The following is a 22,426-nucleotide window of genomic DNA, read 5'->3' on the forward strand; positions in this document are numbered from 1 at the left end:
CAAGGCTCCGACCGAAACGAGCGCGCGCGCCGGCCGTTTTTGATTCGGACGTCGCGTCATTGGTGATTGGCGGCGGCGGTGACGTCACCGGGCTTCCGGTCTGCCCGGGAAGCGGCCTCGGAGAAGAGCGAACGATCGGCCCGTGAGCGGCAGCGGCTCGCCAGTGTCGATGCTCGCTCCGCCATGGTGCAGAAGTCTCGCAACGGCGGCGTGTTCCCCGGGGCGCAGGCCGACCAGAAGAAGCTCAAAGTCGGCTTCGTGGGGCTGGAGGCCGGCGGGACCGAGTCCAGCAGGGACGGGGCGCTGCTCATTGCAGGTAAAAGATGCGAGAGAACCGGGCTCGGCGTGACGTCACGCCCCCGTCAAACGCCAGGGAAACAAAGCCGCACGCTTCGATTCGCTATCGCTTCGATTTCGTCCGTCCGCGGAATGCATCGAAAGACTTCGGAGACCGCTTTCCGAACGACGCTTTGCGTTCGGGCAACCTTTAACGTCGAAAGACGTTTTGACCGGCTGCGATCGAGAGCCACCTCTTTGACTTTGTCTAAGGAGAGGATAACGCTGCGCTGCGAGAAAAAAAAAAAAAAAAAGGGGGACTACAAATGTACCCTATTTGTCGCGGTTGTTGATGACATTCTCAAGGCAAAAACGTTTTCTCATCATTGCGCCCCGCCCCGTGCGCGTGGATCGTGCAGCCCGCGGTCCAATGGAGCGAATACATCATCGACATGCGAAAGAGTCCCTCTCTTTCGCATGTCGATGATGTATTCGCCAGATATCGATATTGACGGAACTCTGCCAGTCGGAAACAGTTTGAAACCGCCTTCAAATTCGCATAACGTTGTCTTTAACAGTTTGAAACCGCCTTCAAATTCGCATAACGTTGAAAGGCCCTTGCAGGTCAGAGGGCAAGATCCACATCAACATAGGGGGGTGGCAAACTAAGGGAGAAAAAGAGTGAATGAACCGAAGGTGTTTCCCAACTTTTGACTGGCTAAAATCATCGTAGCCCTCATGTTTGCGTCGAGAAAAGCGCCAAACCGCAAGCGGGCCGTTCAATTGAGCTGCAGCATCCGTCAGGCTTTTCGCAGCCCTCAATATTTATGTCTCCAGCTAACAATCAATCATTTTTGGCATCGCAGTAGCCCGGTCCATTTTTTTTTTTTTTAATTTGGGTCGTTTTAAAGGATGCTGTGTAAGATGTAGACCGTTTTTCTTCAAAAGGAATACATTAAAAAAATGTTAAAGACTTGCAAATGCTTGCCTTCTTAAGGAGAAACAGTATGTTTGAAACGCAATCATGGGTCTCGTTACCATGAAAGGATAATACACGGGGAGAGGCCGGCGTGTCTGTTCTAGCTCCGGACAATGGTAAACGCAGCAGCTCCCGCCGGCCTTGGTGAAAACCGCTCTCAAATTTACACATTGCCCCTCGGAGGCATCCAAATTTTACAGCAGCGCCTCCTGCAGGCGCGGAGCCGAGATCCGCTCTCTGGCCGCGGGAGCTTTTGTTTCAACGCTGCCGTAGAAGCTCAAAGGAAACGCGGATGTCCGGCGGCGCCGCTGGCCTCCCGCGTTCGCAAAGCAAATGAGCCCGCCCGACGCAAAGCCGCAAAAAAGCCTCGTCGGGAACCGATTTGTCGCGACTGAGCACACCCACCCGTGTGGCGCAGCCGACGAAGGTCCTCGACGTCAGCGCAGCAGCGTGTCGGGGGGCAAGAAAGCTCCCAAGAGGAACGCCCTCTACAGACGGCTGCAGAACTTCCTCTACAATGTCCTGGAGAGGCCCAGGGGCTGGGCCTTCATCTACCACGCCTACGTGTGAGAACACGCAGACGCCCGTCCGCCGTTGACGGACAGCCGCGCCCTGACCCGGGACTGTCCTTTCAGGTTCCTGCTGGTCTTCTCCTGCCTGGTCCTGTCCGTCTTCTCCACCATCCGAGAGTACGAGAAGAGCTCCGAAGACGCGCTCTACATCCTGGTGAGCCCGGCGCAGCCGCGGCGTCGGGGGCCGCCGGACCGAGGGCCGGCCGGCCGGCGGCGCGGGCTGACCCCGCACGCGGCTTTGCGCGCAGGAAGTGGTGACCATCGTGGTATTCGGCGTGGAGTACATGGTGCGCATCTGGGCGGCGGGCTGCTGCTGCCGATACCGAGGGTGGCGGGGAAGACTCAAGTTTGCCAGGAAGCCCTTTTGCGTCATCGGTATGTCGCCCCGAGGGCTAGAAGACTTTCAAACGATGCCGGTGGCGGGACTCGGGCAACGGTTCCGGCTTTTGAGAGCGACCCCGCTCGCGCTTGTCCTGTTATTCATCCGTGTCGTTCTCTGACCGGTGTAAATGACGACGGAATGGAATAGAATGGCTTTATTGCAGCATTTTTTCCCATCCCCTATGTGTGTTGCGTCATCAGACATCATGGTCCTGATCGCGTCCATTTCGGTGCTGGCGGCCGGCACGCAGGGAAACGTGTTTGCCACCTCGGCCATCCGCTCGCTGCGCTTCCTTCAGATTCTGCGCATGATCCGCATGGACCGCCGCGGCGGAACCTGGAAGCTGCTGGGATCGGTGGTCTACGCCCACAGCAAGGTGACAGACGACGCGCGCCGGCGGCCGGGCCACGATCGGGGCGAAGGCGAAAGCCGGCCCGGTCTCCTCGCCTCCTCGCTACGCGGCGTTTGCGCGTCTTGGCCCGTCGGGAGCCAACGTCGACGGGCGAGAGCCGCGCGCACCTCTCGCCCAACGTCGACGGGCTCTTTCTGTGAAAGTAAGTCAAACGGGCTTGCGCGGCCGGCGCCGCTTTTGACGGGTTTCGGCGAACCGAGAGCTGGCCCTCGGAGGGAACGGTTCGGGCGGCCCCGGCCTGCCGCCTAGCGCGCGCCCCGACATCGCTTGCGCGTTAGTTACCCTTGGTATCGATTCACTTCCTGAGTTGTGGATTTCTCTGAGGCGGCAGACTGAATTGGCGCTTGGATGACGTTGTGGCTGTGCGGGCGCGCGTCCAGGAGCTGATCACGGCCTGGTACATCGGCTTCCTGTGTCTGATCCTGGCCAGCTTCCTGGTTTATTTGGCGGAGAAAGAAGACAACGAACAGTTTGAGACCTACGCCGACGCCCTCTGGTGGGGCCTGGTGAGGCTTCCGCCCGTCCTCCGGCGACAAAGCTCTGGAGTGCATGACGCCGTCTGATTGGCCGCTCGCTCGCGTCCGTCAGATCACGCTGACCACCATCGGCTACGGAGACAAGTTCCCCATCACGTGGAACGGTCGCCTGCTGGCCGCCACCTTCACATTGATCGGCGTGTCCTTCTTCGCTCTGCCCGCCGTAAGCGCGCGCCCGCGCCGGCCAGCTTCTGCGTGGGCGCTCATCGGTTTCCTCAGCCGTTTCCTCCCCGGCGATCAGGGCATCCTGGGTTCCGGTTTCGCTCTCAAGGTCCAAGAGCAGCACAGACAAAAGCATTTTGAGAAAAGACGCAACCCGGCAGCCGGCCTCATTCAGGTTGAGCGGCGCTGCGCGGGATCCGGACGGCGCTAAAGTCGAGTCCCACAAAAGGGTGAGAAGGGAGCAGATCCGACTTGACTGCGCGTCGCCCGCTGTGCGCACGCAGGCTGCCTGGAGGGTGTACGCCACAAACCTGAGTCGAGCCGACCTGACGTCCACGTGGGACTACTACGAGAGGACCGTGTCCGTCCCCATGTACAGGTCGGTCCGCCGACGGTCAGGTCAAGTGACCCCAAAAGATCTCACGGGGCTTCGCCAGCCCACGCTCTCCAAAGATCGGCAACATGGCCTGATTGAAATCTCCGGCGCCCTTGCCAAAACTCAAAACGCAAATCGGGGAAGAAAAGGAAGATACCTTAAAAGGCGAAGGTTTTGGCCTTCCACGCTGCCCGAGGTCAAAATGACTGGCGGGCGGGCAACATAATTTTATCCGGTCGGACCCGGTCCCGGTCCCGGTCCCGGTCCCGGTCGGCCGGCCGCCGCAGAGTACGATCGCCGCCGCCGAGCAGGGGCCGGAGCGGGGGTAGTAGAAGGAAAGCGGGCCAAAATACCCAGTGGAGGTCACTGGGTGAAGGCAGGGCGGGAGACAATTTGCAAACAAGCTGCGGTCGAACCACCTGCCCATGTGTCAAAATGAGCCCACCCTAAGCCCGAGTTGAGATGTAGCTCTTCGCGGAGGTAAGCGCTCAAACGTGCGCGTATAGGCCGTCCGCTGAAGACAATCGGCAGCTGAGGACCAACGTCAGGTGTGACAATTTGATGTCGTTCCAGGTTAATCCCCCCCCTCAACCAGTTGGACCTGCTGAGAAATCTCAAAAACAAGTCAGGACTCTCATTCAGGTCAACCATCAAGAACTCTGTCTTGGAATTCACGTTTACCTTTCTACTTTTACGCTACCGCGATGATGCCTTCGCTTTTTTCCGTCTCTGCAGGAAGGACGTCCAGCCAGAACCTTCTCCCAGGTGGGATTGCACGCCTCCGGAGCCACAATCCAGCCCGTTTTCCGCCTTTCCCCCCGATCGACGCGCTTCGCGGAATCCCGATAACGAGCCCGACGGTTCCGATCTTCGGCACGACGCTCGAAGGAAACGGCTAGCCCGTTTGCAGGCGGGATTGTGGCGCCGGAGGAGCGGACGCGGCCACGCCTCTGCTAATCCGGCACGGAAAGCCATACGGGCGCAGCGTATCGGTGGGCGGAACGCGCGAGATCTCCGCCTCTCGCAGCCCGTCGCAGTCAAAAGTCAACAAACCTCGGAGCCAAATATCCTGACTTACCAACACGTCCGGTCCTATGACTTCCGACTTCCTTTGACCCCAAATGGTAGAAAGCACCAGCACGTCGGAAAGTGCCGCTTCACTCACCACTCGTTCTCTAATCGCGCCTCGATCTTAGCGGGCGACACGCTCGTCAACGGCGCGCGCAATCCGCCGCTCGACGCTCGGTGGGGCGGCCGCTGTTAGGGTTCCTAGCCAATCGGGCCTTTTGACTTTGTCCCGACAGTCAGAAGGTCAGCCTGAAGGAGAGAGTTTTCTCCTCTCCGCGCAGTTCAGGAACCAAAGGAAAAGGTTCTCCTCAGCACGGTGAGTCCTCCTTTGTCTTGTGGCGTCCTGTTCTGTTGCGTCCCGTCCACACGGCGCACCTTTGCTCGGGCTCGGGTACCAATGCGTTCCATCCACCCGCTTCCTGTCGCCAGCGGTCCCGGCGGTCGGTCCCGGCGGCGCAGTTCCCGGGGTCCCCGGGGGCGTTCAGGCTCTGCGCCGCTCCCCCAGCATCGATCCCGGGCCGGAGGACAGTCCCAGTAAGGTCCCTAAGAGCTGGAGCTTCGGCGAGCGCAGCAGAACCAGGCAGGCTTTCAGGATCCGAGGAGCCGCATCGCGCCAGAACTCGGAAGGTAGGACGTCTCAGCCTTGCCGGCTCGGGGTCCACTCACCCGTCCGGCCAAATGTGCGTCCGGTCACATTTGAAAGCACGGAATCCCATAATCCTCTGCTTGGTACGCTTTAGCTCGGCGCGGTGGTTCGCGCAGCTTGCCTTCACGCGGCTGTCATGGAATCAGGCCCGTCCCGTCGGATGGAGATAGGATGTTTGGGAACGTCACTTGCACAAAAAGCTAACGGACTGTTTGGAAGGTTCGCCAGGCTGGATGGGTGAACGTTGGAGGGCGGAAGGCGCAAAGGATGCGTGGACGCTCGGTGGTAAAAGTTAGCGGAGCGAAGGATGAAGAGATGGACGGCTGTATCAACAGATGTTTGGCCAAATGCAAGGGACGTGTTTGGATGTTGATGGGGGTGTGGAATAAAGGATGCATTTGTTTTGTAAAAAGAAAATTGCGGGAGGATCGACGGATGGCTGGGTGGAGAAATGACCCGGTAGTAACGTTTCCCAAAGCCAGTCCTCTTCGATGACCTGTCCATTTTGGAACGCGACGTCGCCACGGATCCGGAAATGGGCGCTTTCATCCGTCTTGCTTTTCTGTCGCTCCGTGGGACAGAACCTTCAAGTACGCGGGGGTTTTAATACGATTAAAACAGATTAAGGCCTGACGTTTGGTTCTTTTTTGCGGGAGTCTGCAACAGAGGAGCAGATGATGTTCAAATTTGCGGGATCCTCGTGCGTGCGTGCAGCAGCAGGTCTTAGCGCAAGAACTGGACCGCGGCTTTCTACGCAGTCCTCTTTGGTCTCCTTTGGTGTCCCGTGTCCATTCTAAAGCGTGCGGTGTGTTCTTCTCGCGTAGTGCTCATAGAGATGCAGGACGAAGAGTTCAGGCAGAAGGGCTCGCCAGGTTAGCGCGCGCATACGACCGATCGCACGCCACCGCCCTCGTACGGCGCCGTAACGCCCGGGCCATGCGCTTGGCCGTTGCAGACGCTAGCCTGCCGGGGGAAGACATGGCCGACGACAACAAGAGCTGCCACTGCGAGTTTGTCCCGCAGGATCTGACGCCCGGCATCAAGGTCACCATCCGAGCCATCTGGTATGGGGAGTCCCCTCCCGGAACGGTCGCCACAGATGCCATTTCGTAGACTTCACTCATGGCTTTGCTCGCCGTTTCTTTGCCTTTTGATTCATATTTTGGTTCACGTTTTGGTTTATTTTGCTCACCCTAGGACCAACGTCACCATCAGCAGTTGGGTAAGAGACGGCCTGAGACCAGCTAGCTTCCATGTCCTCTTCTTGTCCCGTCCTCCCTTCTGCTCTGTTCTGTTCTGTTCTCACTTCGCTGTGGGTTTTTCTCGTTGCTGTTATTATTATTGTCCTTGTTTGTGCTCCTTCACCCTCGAGATGCGCGCGCGCGCACGCACGCTCCCTTGCCGGATGTCAGGAGAAGGCGTTGACCTCCGATTCCTGTCTCCCAGTATTATGCGCTTCATGGTGTCCAAGAGGAAGTTTAAGGAGAGTCTTCGTCCCTATGACGTCATGGACGTGATTGAACAGTATTCAGCGGGACATCTGGACATGCTGGCGCGCATCAAAAACCTTCAGTCCAGGTACCCCGTCTGTCCTCCGCTTTGTACGGACCGAAGCCAGTCCTGAGAACGCGGGGGTTCTTTCCTTTCTCTTCCTGGTTTTAGGGTGGATCAGATTGTGGGCCGAGGAACGCCGATCGCAGACAAGGACAGACCCAAAGCTACGGCGGAAGAACTCCCCGAGGACCCCAGCATGATGGGGCGCTTGGGGAAGGTGGAAAAACAGGTGATCAGTACAACTTGGTCTGGCCATGGTTGCTGGTGATTGGTCCCTCTTCATCTCATTTGCGTCCTCCAGGTCCTGTCGATGGAGAGAAAGCTGGATTTCCTAGTCAATATCTACATCCAGCGAATGGGAATCCCGCAGACGGAGACGGATGCTTACTTTGGGCCCAAGGAGCCAGACCCGGCGCCGCCTTACCACAGTCCGGTGGACCAGCTGGAGAAGAGCCAGTCCATTCCCAAGATCGCCCAGTGAGTATCCGATCCGCGTAAGACCACAACCTCGGCTGGAATGCTTCCATCTTGTCCGTCGACACCAAAAGGGCCCTGAAAAAGCCTACGGCTCCTCTACAACCCGCCATCGGTTTTGCTGTGGTTCCAGAGCGCTGCCGGACGACAACGTAGACAGGGGTCGTTTCGGGACCGGGATGGTCCGCTCCAGCAGTTCGACCGGCCCCCGGAACCGCGATGCCGCCACCTGCCCCCCCTCCACTTCCTGGCAGCCAATCGGCTCCCAGTTCCATCGACAGGCCCCGCCACCCCCGCAGCGAAGCCGCGGCAGCACCCCGAGTCCGGCGGGGGACGGGTCGCTGGTTCGACTCCCGCCGCCGCCGGCCGGGGAGCGGCACGGCGCGAGCCGGGCCAACCGGCACGGCGCCGGAGAGAGGGCGGGCGCCGAGAAGCCCGAGAGGGGGGGTGAGGAAGGAGTGAATCCGGCGGGGGAGGACGAGGCCAAGCCTGACAGCGAGCGCTCCTCGTCCATCCCGTCCGCGGACCACGATGAACTGGAGCGCTCCTTCAGCGGGTTCTCCATCTCGCAGTCCAGGGACAACCTGGACTTCCTCAACAACGCTTTCTACTCCTCCGCCAAACTGTCCTCCGACCTCGGGGCGGCGGCGGCGGCGGGGGCCTCCCGCCGCGCCGCCGCGAGACCCTACATCGCGGAGGCCGAGTCGGACTCGGACCCGGAGCTCCGCGCGCCCTCGCCGCGTTCGGACCGTGCCTGGACCGGGGCCAAGTAGAGTCCGGCGCCCCAGGTCGAACCGGCGGAACTCCGATATAAATACGCGAATGAGTCATAATAATTGCAGGCCGGGTTAGGGTTAGGGTTAGCTGAGAAGGAGAGAATAAGCATCGCGGGGGGGCTGGTTTTATCTACTTTCCGGCTTTACCATTTCAAGACCTGATCGCTTGACCGCGGGAAGACTCCGGCTTGCGATTAGCCGGCGCGGGCCTGCTCTCCACCGCTTCGCCGAAACACTGAGAAGGCACGCCCGTCCCTGCCTTCTTCACAGCAAACGTCGCGCCCCATCGGTTCACCGTCACATGATGGGACGCGATTTTAATTGATTGCTTGGCTTCGCCCGACGCCCGCTTGCCTCGGCAATAAACACGCGCCCCGTCACGCTGTCGCGCTTCGGCCTGTGTCGCGCTTCGGCCTGTCCCGCCTACGCTAAGACAGATTTTTTTGCAAAACCGAGACGCGGGAGACGGTTGACTAGTTTTTCCCTCTGCTGGAAAAGCCCGCCGAAACAAGTCCGAAGCGACACCCGCGTTTGAGCGAGCCGAGGCGCGCCGAGTGATCGATGCCAACATTAGCGGCGCGTTGAGCTTCCGCCGCCGGAAACGTCAAATGTTAAAAAGGCGGTTTGACAATGCTATACTAAATATCAAACGGATCGCAGCCACTCCATGAGGCTAAGTGAGCACGGCTTGCTGTTCTGTAATCGGAAGCGGCGCTAACGCTAAGACTAAGGATTCCGGCTAACGGCGTCGTTCCGGGCTCGCCCTAATATATTCCGCGCGAAACGTGTCCGAGTGTTATTGTTCGAAAAGGCAAACGTCTTCGTTCGGGGTCGAGTGCGAGCTCGTGAGCTACCCGCGCTAATGCGCAAGCCGTCGCGGGCGAAGGGCCAAAAAGTCTTGGGACCGACCCGACGCTCACTTTAGACCGCCGGCTCGCGTGCGACGTGCGGGCGGGTCGGCGAGCTCGTTTTCCTACATGGCCCACTTTGACAGCGCGCGCACGCACCTTCTCACTCGCCCCCGCACACGCGCGCTCGCACACGCACACCCAGTTTTGTTTGCATTCTACACTTTCCTGCCCTTTTCGTGGAAAAGCACTCATCGCGTCTCTGCCTCGCTCGTGTGCTTATCGTTATCGATGGTGACAAAGTAAAACATATTCCTGAAAGCGCTGATTGAAGAAATAAATCCCAAAAGCAGCTTGTTGGAGGGGATCATTGAAAGTGCTCCCGCACGCTAACGGAAAGTCGGATCTGAAACGAGTTCCTCACGTAGAAAAAATGGGAAGCGTCGCCTTCATGGTGCCTTCAACTTTTTTCAACAAAGAGCCTTTGCGCTTCAGCAAAACAGATGCCTTTTTGGGGCTTCTTCCCGAACCGCGTGGACAAACTAACAGCCAAAAGAAGTGAAGACCCCCCCCCCCACAGCTGGAGACCCTCCCAGCACTTCCTGTCCATTCCAGTCCGTTAAACAAGATCTAGGGGGGAAAAAAGGGCAAATGATGTCTCAGTAGGCCCGAATTTGAGCTTCAAAATCGATTGTTTTTCTTTTTTGTTTCTTTGATTAACCACGTGAACGCATCGGACGACGCCTTTCGAGCAAAGGCCAGTGGAAATTGAGGCCCTATTTCTCCTTTTTTCCAGCCTAATGGAAAACAATTAGCAGCCTAACCTAAACCATTTCCGATGTGGTGCGCACTGCTATTAGGAGCGGTAACCGCAGTGGCGCCCGGAGCTCCCGAAAGGGCCGTGATCAAACGCCTCCGTCGAAGACGCTAGCGGTCGAGTACGGATCGGAGTCACGTAAATAATGGATTAAGCGCAATAACAGATGATTAGTAAGAGCGGCGAAATGAAAAGGCGACCGGGCCACGAGACAAAAGTCACGGCGGCCGGTCGATAATTGATGATGGCGCGCGGGGAGAGGGGGCCGGCGTTTCCGCCCGGACGTCCCGTCGAATCGCGTCCGCCAGTCGTCGACGTGAAGTGTCCTCTCTTGGATTTGATGTTCCAAACAAATATGTCATTCGTGTAATTCTTCCTAAATATTTGCCGGGCTTCCTCCGTGGAGGCTTCCCCCCGCGGCGGCGGAGGTGAGTGCGCCCGACGCCGCCGTTCGTCCCGGGAGGATCGTCAAAGGTTAGCGGGAACGGTCGGTCCCGGGGGGGCGCGGGCTCGACGGGTCCCCCGAGGAAGGCAAAGGTCGACCGGCTCGTTAGCGAAAGGCTCGTTAGCGAAAGGCTCGTTAGCGAAAGGCTCGTTAGCGAAAGGCGCGCCGCCACGTTTGGGCCTCTCGGCTACGTTCGCGACAACGGCCGTCGCCGCCGCTTTGACGTCGCCGCCGCATTCGTACTACCGACTCGACGTTTTGCTCGGGAACTTTCGGCGGATGCGGCGGGGTCACAATGGGCTCCGCGCCGTCGGCCGGGTAGGCCGCGGTTAAGCAAATTCCTAGCCGCTCTCGCCTTGAAAGCCGCTGGGATTTCTTTTTGCGAAAAATGTCGCCTTTGAAGATGCCTCGCGCTAAGAAAGCAAAACGGAAGACTTTGACGGATGCGTATCTGGCACGTAGCGGTACCGGGACCGCGGGACCCATTGGGAAAGGCCCCGCCGTCGTACGGGGCCCGCGTTAAGAACCCGGCGGTGGGCCGACGCCAAGCGGAACGCCGGCAACGCCGACGGCAAAGCACAGCTTTCTCCGAGTAACGGCGCTGGCGTTTTTCCCGTCGCCGTGCCCGACGCCCGACTTATTTGCCTCCCGATTTTGGTTGACCTACACAAGGGATTCCAATCCAATCATCGTGCGTGCGTGCGCGCGCAGGATGATGCAGCTGAGCGTATAAAAGATGGCAGGAGGGCGGGCGTGGGGTCAGACAGGCAACCCGCTCGCACAGGTAAGAACTGACTTCATTTTTTTTTTTTTTTATACTCCACAAATGAAAGACCGCTTGGGGAAGTTTGCGTTTCGGTACGATGAAAGGCGGAAACCGAAAGAGAAAGTCCGGCGGAAATTCCGTTGCGGCGGCGCAAAGCTAGAGATGGCGACCGCCGACGGAGAAGGCGAAAAGGCCGGAAAATGGCAATGTAGGGCGGGTTACGGGCTAAACGTTTGCAAGCTCGAAAAGGATCCGAAAGGGGCGGCGTTTGAAGAACTCCGAACTCCCTTCCGTTCTGTCCCGTTCTCGCCACTCGATGAGAAAGTGCAAAAAATGAGCTGATGTTTTTGGAGGGAAAAGGGAGGGCTGAATGGGGGCTGGGTCGCACGCATACAAGTGTCTACGCGTTTGTTCGCTTTTCTTTTTTTTGATGCCAGGTCCTTCTCTAACTTTCTATTATTCAGCGGGCAGAGTGGGCAGAAGGAAGACTGCTTCCGGAACTAAATCCATTCCTTTTTTTCGGCAGACTTGCTGCTTCTTTCCAGGCATGCGATCGTTGACTCCGACATTCAAAAAGCAAAAGCGTCGAAATCTACAAAAATGCATTTTGTCCCCTCCTCCGCCGGTCGGATGAAGCGGAAGGAAAAATGTTGTCGGAAACGGGGGGAGGAGGAGTGAGCCGAAGCGCGCGTTGTTTTGAAGCGAAAGCCGACTCAATGAAAAGCCAAGCCTTCGGAATGAGGGTTTTTGCCCAAAGGGAAGGAGCGAACGCATTTAGCGGGAAAGCGCAAAAGCACTTCAATGTCTTTTCCCGGAGCGGGATCTCAGGTGCCCGTTGCCGTGACTGCGTTAGTGCGCGGGATGGGCGCGGCGGCGGCGGCGGCGGCGGCGGCCAACGGAAGCCAACTCATCCAGTACCGGGACTCGCTCAGCAAGGCGGTGCTGAAGAACGCGCTGGTGCTGGCCATCGGACTGTCCATCAACTACATCAACGTGGGCCTCATGTACACCTTCTGCAAGCAGCGGGTAGGCCACCTTGTCTCGCCGTCATCCAAAAGCGAACGCGACTTTGCCGGCGGCGCGATAGGACGCTCGGGACGAGTCCACGGGGAAGACGCACGGCGGAGAAAAATGAATAAATTAGCGCGGGATTGGGCGGAGTCGGTTCAGAACGCCAACGGCGACCGGTCAGCCGGCGAGAAAAGCGCGCGGGCCGTCTCGTGGCTCGGCCTCACGTGACACTTCCGAGCCGGCTTCCGAGCCGGCTTCCGAGCCGGCTTCCGAGCCGGCTTCCGAGCCGGCGCGCCTTCCCCGCGTCCCGTCGGGGGACGTCGAGAAAAGGAGCGGGAAAAGGCGGGCGCGAGTCGTACGGACAGGCCGGGACGAAGGAGCTCGTTTCCTCTTTTGACTCGAGCGCGGGCCGCGGGCGGCGCCCGGATTCGACACCCCCGTGCGGGAAGGGTAACAGAGAGCGCGGGCGAGCCGCGGTCCCCGACGCACGACGGGGGAACGGCCGAGGTCAAAGGGCCGGCGTGTTTGAAGCGGCAAAAAATGAGCGGAGCGCGGCGTGGGCCGCGACGCCTGACTTGCAACTTTGTCTTTAGATCTTCTACTGCAACCCCCGCTACATCCTCTTCTTCCACCTGGTGGTGAACGACATGATCCAGATGAGCCTGGGCGTGGCGCTGTTCGTGGTCAGCTACACCCTGCACAGGATCAGCGCGGGGGCGTGCGCCCCCTTCATCCTGATGGCCGTCATCACCTCGGAGAACACGCCCCTCAACCTGGCCTGCATGGCGGCCGAGTGCTACGTGGCCGTGTGCCTGCCGCTTCACCGCGCCCGCATCTGCACCGTCAGGAGGACGCTGCTCCTCATCGCCTCCATCTGGGCCGCCAGCCTGGTCTCCACCTTCCCGGACCTCCTGGTCACGCTGGCCACCGAGCCCCCGGGCTTCTTCTCCTCGGAAATCTTCTGCCTCCGGGAGACGGCCTTCCCCAGCCCCGCGCTGGCCCGGAAGCGGGACTTCACCTACGTGGCGTACTTGGTGCTGGTGTGGCTGGTCATCTTCTTCCTCTACTTCAAGATCCTCTTCACGGCCCGGACGGCCAGCAAGGACGCCGCCAAGGCTCGGAGGACCATCGTCCTGCACGGCGTCCAGGTCCTGCTCTGCATGACCATGTACGCCGAGGCTCTGGTCAAGATGGCTCTGCTCCGCTGGTTCCCCGAGAACTACTCGGACTCGCTCTTCGCCTGCTACGTGGTGGTGCAGATCCTGCCCCGCGCCATCAGCCCCGTCGTCTACGGCGTGAGGGACAAGTGCTTCAGGAAGTACCTCAAGCGCTACCTGCTCTGCAAGAGCGGCCCCCGCTGAGCTCCCGCGGGGCGGCCGGCCCTTTGCGCTGGCCGGGCTCGGCCGCCGCCCGCAAAGCCCAAAGCCCCTGTCGGAGCCGCGGGTCGGCCGCGCTAAAAGTCGCGAGTCGGTCGACTTGTGCGTTCTCGCTTTTTGAATCCCCGCTCAAGACCCCCCTTCTCCATTTGGCTTTTGCCTTACTGACTTTTCTTGTCATTGGTGCGTGGACTTTCAGGGTTTGATCGCAGGGCTCGTTTGCTGTCGGGTTTCAAGCGTCCACCTGTGGGGCGCGCGGACAACGGGGGGGGGGCACTATCGAGGGTCAGAAAGGATTCTCGAGTGTCACGTTAGTCACGATATTCAAATCTCCTCGCAATTGTGGTGCCGCTTGCAAAAAATAACGAGCCGTTCCGCTTAAAATGTGCGGCAAGTTACAAGTGACGTATAACGTGAGAAATGAACTGAAGTAAAGCCTTTGAGAAAGAAAGCGTCGAAGGGGGAGACCAACTCCAAACCCATCGTCATTCTCTCGCTCTTTTTTTGCATTTTGTTTGCCTCGTTTTTGTGTTTGTGGCGTTTTCGCCCCCGTCGGTCCCCGTCACTGACCAACAGGCTCAAGTTATCGCTGAGAGTGATAAGCTCACACACAAACTATTTGTGCCACAATTACGAGCGCGCGGAGTAAAAATTTGAGCGTTAAAAATACAACTGAGCGAGCGAAAACAGATTTTGAGCGCAGAAAAAAAGTTCTCGAAAAGAAGTTTCTCGCTCCAAATTCCTTTTTGCTCGCTAGCATTCTCGCGCTCAACATCTCGCTCTCGTTGGCGATACTCCTCCCTCCCTCGCTCCCTCGCTCGTTCGCTCAACATCGCGTTTGCTCAACATCGAGCGAGCGAGTCGTCCTCCGCGCTCGCTCAGTTCTGCCACGCGTTACGTTTGTGCCACAAAACCAGCCAATCAGAGCTTGCAAAAGCACATTGATTGACAGCTTGGTATCCAATGAGATTGCTTGCTGAGTTCACCCGGAACGAGCAAACGAGAGTGCGTCACATCGACGTGGGCGGGAGGGGGTGGGCTTATATATTAAAGTACAAAAACTAACAAGGTATTTCTGTCAAATGATACAATGCAGTAATAATAATAATATTAAAAGTAATTCTCCAGCCCGAGTCCGTGTTGACGCACTCTCGTTCATTCGCCCGTAGCCAAGCGACGACCGCGGGGAGGCGCCGTTCCTCTAGAGGGCGGCGTCTCGCATCTCAAGGCTTCTTTCGGAAGCCCGCAACGAAGAAGAGGAAAGCCACCCGCCCGCTTTAGCCGACGTGCTAGTCTGCTGCTCAACCTCGGTGAAGGTCCAACAAGGTGAGTCCGAGCGGGCGCGATCGTGAGCACTCGGGAACATTTCCCACGTTCGCACTCGGGAACATTTCCCACGTCCGCACTCGGGAACATTTCCCACGTCCGCACTCGGGAACATTTCACACGTTCGCACGCCGGCTAAATCACTCGGGCGGAACATCGTGCCGGCTGCTCGTTCGCTCCCGCTCCCGCCCTCCTTCGTCCCGACAAACGAAAAGGGCAAGTTGATGAAACGCTCCTAGTCGAGGCTCGCTTCGAAAGTTGCCCGGGAGCGATCGCTTGGCAAAATGTCGCGAGGGATCCTGCTTGTTAGCGGAAGTGTCCGCGGTCGCCTCGCTTGACCGCGACGTGTGATTGGTCGCTTGTCGTGACGCCGTCGACTCGTTGCCCGTTTCTTTCCTCCATTTGATTCGTCGTCCTCTCGCCATTCCTCCCAGGTTGTATTGAGTTTGCGTGCAGTCCGACCTGGTTGCTTCGTCCATCCCATACGTTCTTAGGGAGAGCTGTGACTTTTGGGCACGTCCGACGCCCGCTCAGCCTCAGCCTCAGTCTCATAGGCCAGCTCAGCTACTCTCGGTTGAGCCGAGGACGACTACGTTGAGACGGCTTTTATCAGGCCAAAGGATACTGATTAATCAGCGGATGAATGGAAAAAAAGGATATCGTTCACAACAATGCATTTTAGCTTTTGCTCTTCGCGAGGCCGTTTGGTCCCGGGGTCAACCGTAAATATATCTAGTCTGAAGCGCAACCGCCAAGATAATAATGGTCTTTTTTTTTTTTTTTAATCCCGAGGTAGGTGGTTGCAATTGGTCTTCCTCGCAGCTCCTTGTCGGGTTTCACGTCCGCTCCTTCTCCGCGCAGGTGTTCCAAGATGTCGCTGCCCAAGCCGGTGATGCGAGGTCTGCTGGGAAGGCGCCTGCGCTTCCATCTGCCCATCGCCTTCGGCTTGTCCATCCTGGCCGCCGTCGCCTTCAAGGTGAGCCCGACGCGCGCCGCGGCGACAAAGTCGCGCTTCTGGATCGCTTGCTCCCCGCGAGTCAAAAGTTGCTCGCGCTCGTCCTCGTCCGCCCGGCGACAAGCTGGCGCGATCGCCCGTCCTAACGCGCTCGCGTACGACCGGAAGCCTTTGCTCGCTCCGATAGATGTCGCGTGTTTGCGCGCAGTATACGGTGACGGAGCCCCGCAAGCAAGCCTACGCCGACTTCTACAAGCACTACGACTCGGTCAAGGAGTTCAATGCCATGCGGGAGGCCGGAATCTTCGAGAGCGTGCGGCCCTCCGCGGAATAAAAGCCTCGCCGCTCCATTGGCAAACGTCGCCGTTTCCTCCTTGAATTGTTGCTGTGAAGATGTCAATAAAAGTATATTCATTCAACAGAGACTTTTTGGGGAGCGTCTTGTCTCGGTCCGTCAGTGTTATTCTACAAGTCCTTCGTTTTATTCATACCGCACTTGCTTCGCGTAGAATCGCAGTCATCTTCAAATGACGCTATTACAACGATTTACATAGTAAAGTCGCCACAAGGCAAAACTAAAGATAAATTAAAACGGTGTAGAAATGCATTACTGCCACAACGGGAAAAACCACGTTAGAATGAAGAATTGTACATTGCGCTTCTTGTGTAAACACGTGATGTGTAACGCGGTAACATGGAAGGAAACGATTTCATTCCGGCGTTCGTCGATACGCTTCCGAAGCAACGCTGCATTTGGAAAACAACGGTCGCGACGATCCGATTTTGATTTTCCCAGCGACGTTGCGCCGTCTGCCGGCGACGTCCACCACTGCAGCCTTTATGGGCCCGCCCCTCCCCTCCCCTCTGCCACCGCTTTTCTTCGTTTCCCCCTCGTTCTTCTTCGCGCCTGTTCGTTTTTCTTCGCTCTTCCGTGTTCCCCCTCCCCGCCGCCGGTGTTTCGGTCGCGCTGCTCAACAAGTCCAAAGTTGTCCGGGCTCGGCACGAGGGATGGCCGCGTCGACCCCGAGCGGGACGCCGGCGGCACCTCGCCTGAAAATGTGACGCCAAGACGGCGAGCTTTTTTTTTTTTTTTTTTTTTTTCCCCCTTCACTTTTTAATTGGTCGGCGGGCTAGCCGTTAGCCACCTAGCGCGCTATCGGCTACCGGCTAAACGAGCGACAACGTTAGCCGCCCTTGGCCGGGCGCGGGTGCGGGAACGGCCGGGAGCCGCCGGAGCGCAGCATGGAGAAGGACAAGGTGCAGATGCGGAACCATCCTCGCAGGTAACAGGCGACCCCCGCTCGCCGACTCGCTTCGCGATGGCCTGACGTCGTCGGCGTCGGCGTCTGCGTCGGCGTCGGGTGACTTCCTGGCTCGCTTCCGGACTCTTGAAACGACTTTGACTCGCCCGCCACCCTTCGAACGCGACGTAGTGCTATTTCATCCGAGCGTACGTGGGTGTCAAACTTACTGCCCGCGGGCCGGTTCTGGTTCCGGCCCGCTAGCTGATTTTTTTTTTTCAATCTGTGATATGGTAGTGTATAGTACAGTAGTAATGGGGATGTTGCGCGCGTACTATTTCGGACAGTATCAAAGAATAACGGAAGTATTGTTTTTGAAGCTATACAAATATATACCGTGATTTTATCGTCCGACCCACTCGGGAATCGGTTTTCGTCTCTGCGCCCCGCGAGCTAAAACCGGTTTGACGCCCCTGATTGAACGTATGGGAATGGATAGGAATTCGGAAAGGACCGGCTACTTGACGTGACATCACCCACGCCGCGGCGTTCTCTTTGAAGTTATTGGCGTCTCTGCGGCGCCTCGCCGACCGACAAGCGTGAGATGCCGACGGCTTCGACTCGCCGTTCGCTCTACCAGTCGGCCCATCCGCGCCGAGTCCGGAGTCGCCGTGGAGGCGTAGTTGCCGAGCGGCTCGACCGGCCCCGGCGTTCGACTGCGCTCGCTAACCGGATTGAGACACGGGGCGGTTTTCAGTTGTTTGTTTTGGAGGTTTGTTGGACTACTCCGACCCTGCGGTTCAGTCATTTCTTCTGTACCAGACTTAGCGCTAGGGTTTGTCGGCCGATCGAATTCCTCCGCTACCAGGTGGGTCTATTTCTCCAATAAAGACATTTTGAGCTGGCTTGCATGTGCGTGCGTGCGTGCGTGGCAGGCAGCTGAAAAAGCTGAGCGAGGACAGCCTGACCAAGCAGCCCGAGGAAGTATTTGACGTCCTGGAGAAGTTGGGCGAAGGGTGAGTCTCGCCGCCGCGCTCGCCGCCGCCGCTCGCGCGCTCGCTCGCTCGCGCGCTCGCTCGCCGCCGCTCGCTCGCCGGCCGGCCCTCTGGGCTTCCTGTTCGGCAACTTCCCGTCTGGCGCGCGTCAGGTCGTACGGCTGCGTGTTCAAAGCTCACTACCGGGAGACGGGGGAGATCGTGGCCATCAAACGGGTCCCCGTGGAGTCGGACCTGCAGGAGATCATCAAGGAAATCTCCATCATGCAGCAGTGCAACAGGTGGCCCCGCATCTGGCCGACCTCCCCCGCGCCGCCCGCCCGCGCGCCTTTTGGCGTGAAAAAGGGGTAGGTCTCGTGACTATCCGTTTTGCCCAGCCCGCATGTGGTGCGCTACTACGGCAGCTACTTCAAGAACAGCGACCTGTGGATTGTCATGGAATACTGCGGGGCGGGATCCGTGTCCGACATCATACGGATACGCGGCAAGACGGTGAGATTTGACGGAGCGGGCCGAGCCCGGTTGTTTCAACGTGCTCCCAGAGGCGAGGCGAGGGTCGCTCCCTTTGAAGCGGGGCGTAGCCAGGGCATGTTTTGTTGCGCGCAGCTGAGCGAGGACGAGATCGCCGGCATCCTTCAGTCCACGCTGAAGGGTCTGGAGTATCTTCACTTCATGAGGAAAATCCACCGCGACATCAAGGCGGGAAACATCCTTCTCAACGCGGAGGGTCAGGCCAAGCTGGCCGACTTTGGCGTGGCCGGTCAGCTGACGGTGGGTGCGCCGCCTCCCTCCTTTCTTTTCCTCTCCTTTCTCTTGCCCCCTTGCCTCACCGGCCTCACCGGCCTCACCGGCCCCCGCTCCCGGCAGGACACCATGGCCAAGAGGAACACGGTGATCGGGACGCCTTTCTGGATGGCGCCCGAGGTGATCCAGGAGATCGGCTACAACTGCGTGGCCGACATCTGGTCGCTGGGCATCACCGCCATCGAGATGGCGGAGGGCAAGCCGCCCTACGCCGACATCCACCCCATGAGGGTGAGCGCCCGTCCGTCAAACGACTCGGCCGGATCCCCCGATAGCGAATGGCGTCGGGCCGCCTTTCACGGAGGCTTTGAGGATCCCGCCCGTGCGGGCCGTGTCTGCTTCCAGGCCATTTTCATGATCCCCACCAACCCTCCGCCGACCTTGCGCAACCCGGACGCGTGGTCGCCGCAATTCCGGGACTTTGTGAGCCAGTGTTTGGTGAAGAACCCGGAGAACAGGGCCACCGCCACGCAGCTGCTCCAGGTAGACGCCGGCTCTGCTGGTTCTCGGCGAGCGCGGGGGTGTCGCGGGGTCGCCCTCGCGCCTTCCGCTCTTGTGGATTCTTGTCATTTGTGCCTCTTTTCTTTCCTTTCTCCTCCAGCACGCTTTCATCAAGGCGGCCAAGCCCAGCGGCGTCCTGAGAGCGCTCATCTGCGACGCCGTGGACATTAAAGCCAAGCGGCGGGAGGCGGCCGCGGCGGCGCGCGCCGAGCAGGACGACGACGACGACGACAATTCTGTATGTCTGCCGCTCGTTCGTTGGGCCGTCCTTTGGTTCTCCTCGCGCGCGACCCCGACGTTCAACGTCCGTTCCTTGCCTTCCGCTTCTCGCGGTTCTCACGCGGCCGAGTCATCGAAAAGGCGGGGCCCTAAACGAAGGAGGCCCGCCTCTTTCATCCTCTCGATTGTCCCGCCTTCCAGGAAGAGGACGAGACGGACCCGGGCACCATGGTGATGTCGGGACGGAGCGACTCTGCCACGGTGCGCGTGGCCCGAGGCGGCGGGGGCGAGGAGGAGGAGGAGGAGGAGACGGGGACCGTGCGCTCGCAGCTGGGAACCATGGTCATCAACTCGGACGACGACGAGGCGGGCACCATGAAAAGTGCGTCGGCGTCTCCTCTTACTGTTTTCGCCGGCATTATACTGCGGCGTTGCGTAGTTGGCCCGACCTTCCGACAAAACGAAGCGCAATTAATAGTCGTGAGGCAGTTTGAGCTTCTTCCGTCATTCCCCAACTCAGCTTTGGCCGTTTTTGGGCAAATGAACCGGAAGTGTGTCGCGAGGAAAAGGAAAAGCGAACAAGTGTGTCATTTACGGATAGAAAATGCGGTACCCGAGCGCCTTCCTACCAGCCGGGTACTCAAAGCGCTTCACGCGAACGAGTCATTCAGCTCCAATCGGACAGCCTCTCGGCCGGGAGACCGCCGCCGCGAGATTTATTCTGCTTTGCTATAGTTTGCTATTGCTATAGTTTTGATGTCGGTGTTGGTGCGTCTTATACGCGGTAACGTAGAAAATAGCCGAATCGGAGCCCAAATTTAAGGGGGCTTCTTCTTGGGGAATTGCGCACTTTGCCGCTCTTGGCGTGCAGTCCGCGTCGTGCTTCGAACAGCCAGCAGAGGGCGCAGTGACACGGACGCAGCAGCGGCCTGCCGCGGCCTTCCTTGGTCGCTCCCCTTTTTGTTAAGTACACGTTGGCCCGCGCCGCGTACACTTGCGCCGCCCGTTCCGAATACTCGGCCCGAGCGTGGCGCGACTCGGTCGTTTGGTCCGCTCCTCGGGACGCCGCTCCGATCGGCCGACGAGTATTTACCAGCGATCGCTACGTTCGAACCTGACGAATATATATATATATATATACGCGCGCGCATGCCTTTGACGTTTTCTGGGCTTTCCGTCTCGTGGCGGCCGTCCCTCCAGCCGAAAGTAGATGGAGCCCGATAGGTCGACCGAATCCAAAAATAGCAGAAAGCCCGAAAAAGAAGCGGCCGTAAGCCAACGCCTCCGAAGGCTTTTATCTCCTTGAGTGCTTCCCGGCCGTCGGGGGGATCGCTTTCAGTCGATGCGGCCCGGGAACGCTCCGAAAGGGGAGGCCGGTCGCTCGGCCGGGACCGGACGGCTTGATGGGCCGCGCCAGATATCGTCGGGTCATGCGCCTTTGACGCGCCGAACCGTATCGCCGAGCCTTCGGGGGAGCCAACGCCAGTAAAGGGGGCTCCGACCGACAACGGGACGGGCCTTTTCCGCGACGTCCCGGCTTTGTGCCTTATCGGCATTCTTTTATTTTGAAAAACATCGTCGCCGCTCGAAGAGTACCTTTCAAATGTTTGTGTGAATGTGCCCACTTTGAAATGTGCGCTTGTTTGCGGGCGTCGGGTCAGGGACGGACGAGGCGTCTCCGCCCGGGAAGCCGTCCTTCTTGGAGTACTTTGAGCAGAAGGAAAAGGAGGAGGGCGCTCAGAACCGAGCGCCGACGCCCGCCGCCGATCTGGAGCTGGTGAGTGCGCCCGGGGAAAGGCCGGCCCCTTCGCTCGCCCCCGGCGACATCCAACTGCCGTTGCGCCGTTGAAAGGATCCCCGCCAAAACGGGGGGAAAGGCGCGATAAAGCAATGTGCAAAATGGACACCGTTTCACACCGGGACCCGACGCGGGCTCCGTTTCACCATAGCTCTCCGCCTGCACTCGGAACGCCTTTAGAAGGGGCGTCGGCGCGCCGTCCCCTTGTTTTTCCGACGCTTTTCCTTTGATATCCCGCGGCAAAAGCAGCCGAAAAGCCCCGTCGGGTCCAAATGTCCGCCCGGCGCAACGCGGGTCGCGACTTTAGTCCGGGGGTGGCGGCGTCCCGATAACGTCGGGCGCGGCAGATCCGCCGCCGCGCACGGCCGGCGTCTCTAACCCTGACGGCGTCGCGCGCGGCAGGTGAGCTCGTGGTCGGCGGAGGAGCTGCGCGTGCGCCTGGCCGCCCTGGACCCGCAGATGGAGCAGGAAATGGAGGAGATCCGGCAGCGCTACCGAGCCAAGAGGAAGCCCATCCTGGACGCCATCCAGGCCAAGAAGCGCCGGCAGCAGCACGGCGACGCCTGACCCCGGGGCCGCCTCCTCAAGGGCAAACGGGACGCGCGCGCGCCACGGAGGCGGCCGGGGCGACGCCGCGCAAAAAAATACGCGAAAAGGCGCCGACCCGGCCCGGCCGCCTCCGCTTTATTCGACCTTTTTCGCCGTCCCAAAAGCGTATTTTGGAGGCTTTTCCTATTTGTCCGGCCCCTCCCGAGGGCGGCGGCTTTCGGACCTTGGGGAGCTCCTCGGGGCGCTGAAAAAAGGGAACTACTGTAACTTAGTCAAACGCACTGGTGGAGAAAAGGCTCTCTTTGATATTTCAATACGGCGGAAGCAAAACGGAAGCGGCGGGGTTCGCGTTCCCGCGGCCGCTTTTGGAAGTTGCCCTTTTGCCGGCCGGGAACCGTCGCGCTTTTTTTTTTTTTATTGTTATTTGGGCCGGCAAGGGTGGACGGGCCGTCCGCCCGGCGGAGCCCCCGCCCCCCCATCCGCTTTGTTCACAAAACGCGAGTGCTTTTGAAGATGCCGATCTTGCCGCCCGTCCGCAATAAAGACCGTAAAGACGAAAGGC

The 22,426-nt window shown here is 59.1% G+C and overlaps 4 protein-coding genes across 6 annotated transcripts; all 4 read left to right on the forward strand.

The window, feature by feature from the left end:
• The first annotated feature begins 23 nt into the window (after nt 1-23).
• Nucleotides 24-9,418, forward strand: kcnq2b (potassium voltage-gated channel, KQT-like subfamily, member 2b). 2 transcript variants are annotated; one of them, XM_088422405.1, is made up of 19 exons: nt 24-316; nt 1,674-1,821; nt 1,891-1,981; nt 2,076-2,202; nt 2,410-2,585; nt 3,002-3,127; nt 3,210-3,320; nt 3,399-3,494; nt 3,604-3,698; nt 4,269-4,337; nt 4,431-4,460; nt 5,000-5,079; nt 5,193-5,390; nt 6,234-6,281; nt 6,365-6,473; nt 6,856-6,987; nt 7,072-7,192; nt 7,265-7,440; nt 7,571-9,418. In XM_088422405.1, the coding sequence occupies exons 1-19, from the start codon at nt 184-186 to the stop codon at nt 8,208-8,210; spliced, it is 2,706 nt and encodes a 901-aa protein (XP_088278531.1). In that variant the 5' UTR covers nt 24-183; the 3' UTR covers nt 8,211-9,418. The 2 variants fall into 2 exon arrangements, with proteins under 2 accessions (XP_088278531.1, XP_088278532.1); XM_088422406.1 differs by having other exon boundaries at nt 1,674-1,819; nt 2,076-2,315.
• Nucleotides 9,419-9,565: 147 nt separating this feature from the next.
• On the forward strand, nt 9,566-13,927 carry LOC148419630 (odorant receptor 131-2-like). Its single transcript, XM_088422425.1, has 2 exons — nt 9,566-12,115; nt 12,694-13,927. The coding sequence occupies exons 1-2, from the start codon at nt 11,891-11,893 to the stop codon at nt 13,459-13,461; spliced, it is 993 nt and encodes a 330-aa protein (XP_088278551.1). The 5' UTR covers nt 9,566-11,890; the 3' UTR covers nt 13,462-13,927.
• Nucleotides 13,928-14,640: 713 nt separating this feature from the next.
• cox6c (cytochrome c oxidase subunit 6C) lies at nt 14,641-16,182 on the forward strand. The gene is made up of 3 exons (XM_088422426.1): nt 14,641-14,802; nt 15,664-15,778; nt 15,966-16,182. Exons 2-3 carry the CDS (start codon nt 15,674-15,676, stop codon nt 16,089-16,091), a joined length of 231 nt encoding a protein of 76 aa, XP_088278552.1. The 5' UTR covers nt 14,641-14,802; nt 15,664-15,673; the 3' UTR covers nt 16,092-16,182.
• A 481-nt stretch (nt 16,183-16,663) lies between these two features.
• LOC148419632 (serine/threonine-protein kinase 4-like) lies at nt 16,664-22,423 on the forward strand. Of its 2 annotated transcripts, XM_088422415.1 has the most exons (11): nt 16,665-17,040; nt 17,934-18,014; nt 18,146-18,274; nt 18,371-18,485; nt 18,600-18,764; nt 18,861-19,028; nt 19,143-19,280; nt 19,399-19,536; nt 19,719-19,899; nt 21,179-21,294; nt 21,718-22,423. In XM_088422415.1, the coding sequence occupies exons 1-11, from the start codon at nt 17,000-17,002 to the stop codon at nt 21,880-21,882; spliced, it is 1,437 nt and encodes a 478-aa protein (XP_088278541.1). In that variant the 5' UTR covers nt 16,665-16,999; the 3' UTR covers nt 21,883-22,423. The 2 variants fall into 2 exon arrangements, with proteins under 2 accessions (XP_088278540.1, XP_088278541.1); XM_088422414.1 differs by having other exon boundaries at nt 16,664-17,040; nt 18,371-18,764.
• The last annotated feature ends 3 nt before the right edge of the window (nt 22,424-22,426 follow it).

Source organism: Hippichthys cyanospilos, chromosome 9 (genome assembly GCF_059441005.1).
Source record: "Hippichthys cyanospilos isolate Australia breed blue-spotted pipefish chromosome 9, RoL_Hcya_1.0, whole genome shotgun sequence".
Taxonomy (NCBI): Eukaryota; Metazoa; Chordata; class Actinopteri; order Syngnathiformes; family Syngnathidae; genus Hippichthys; species Hippichthys cyanospilos.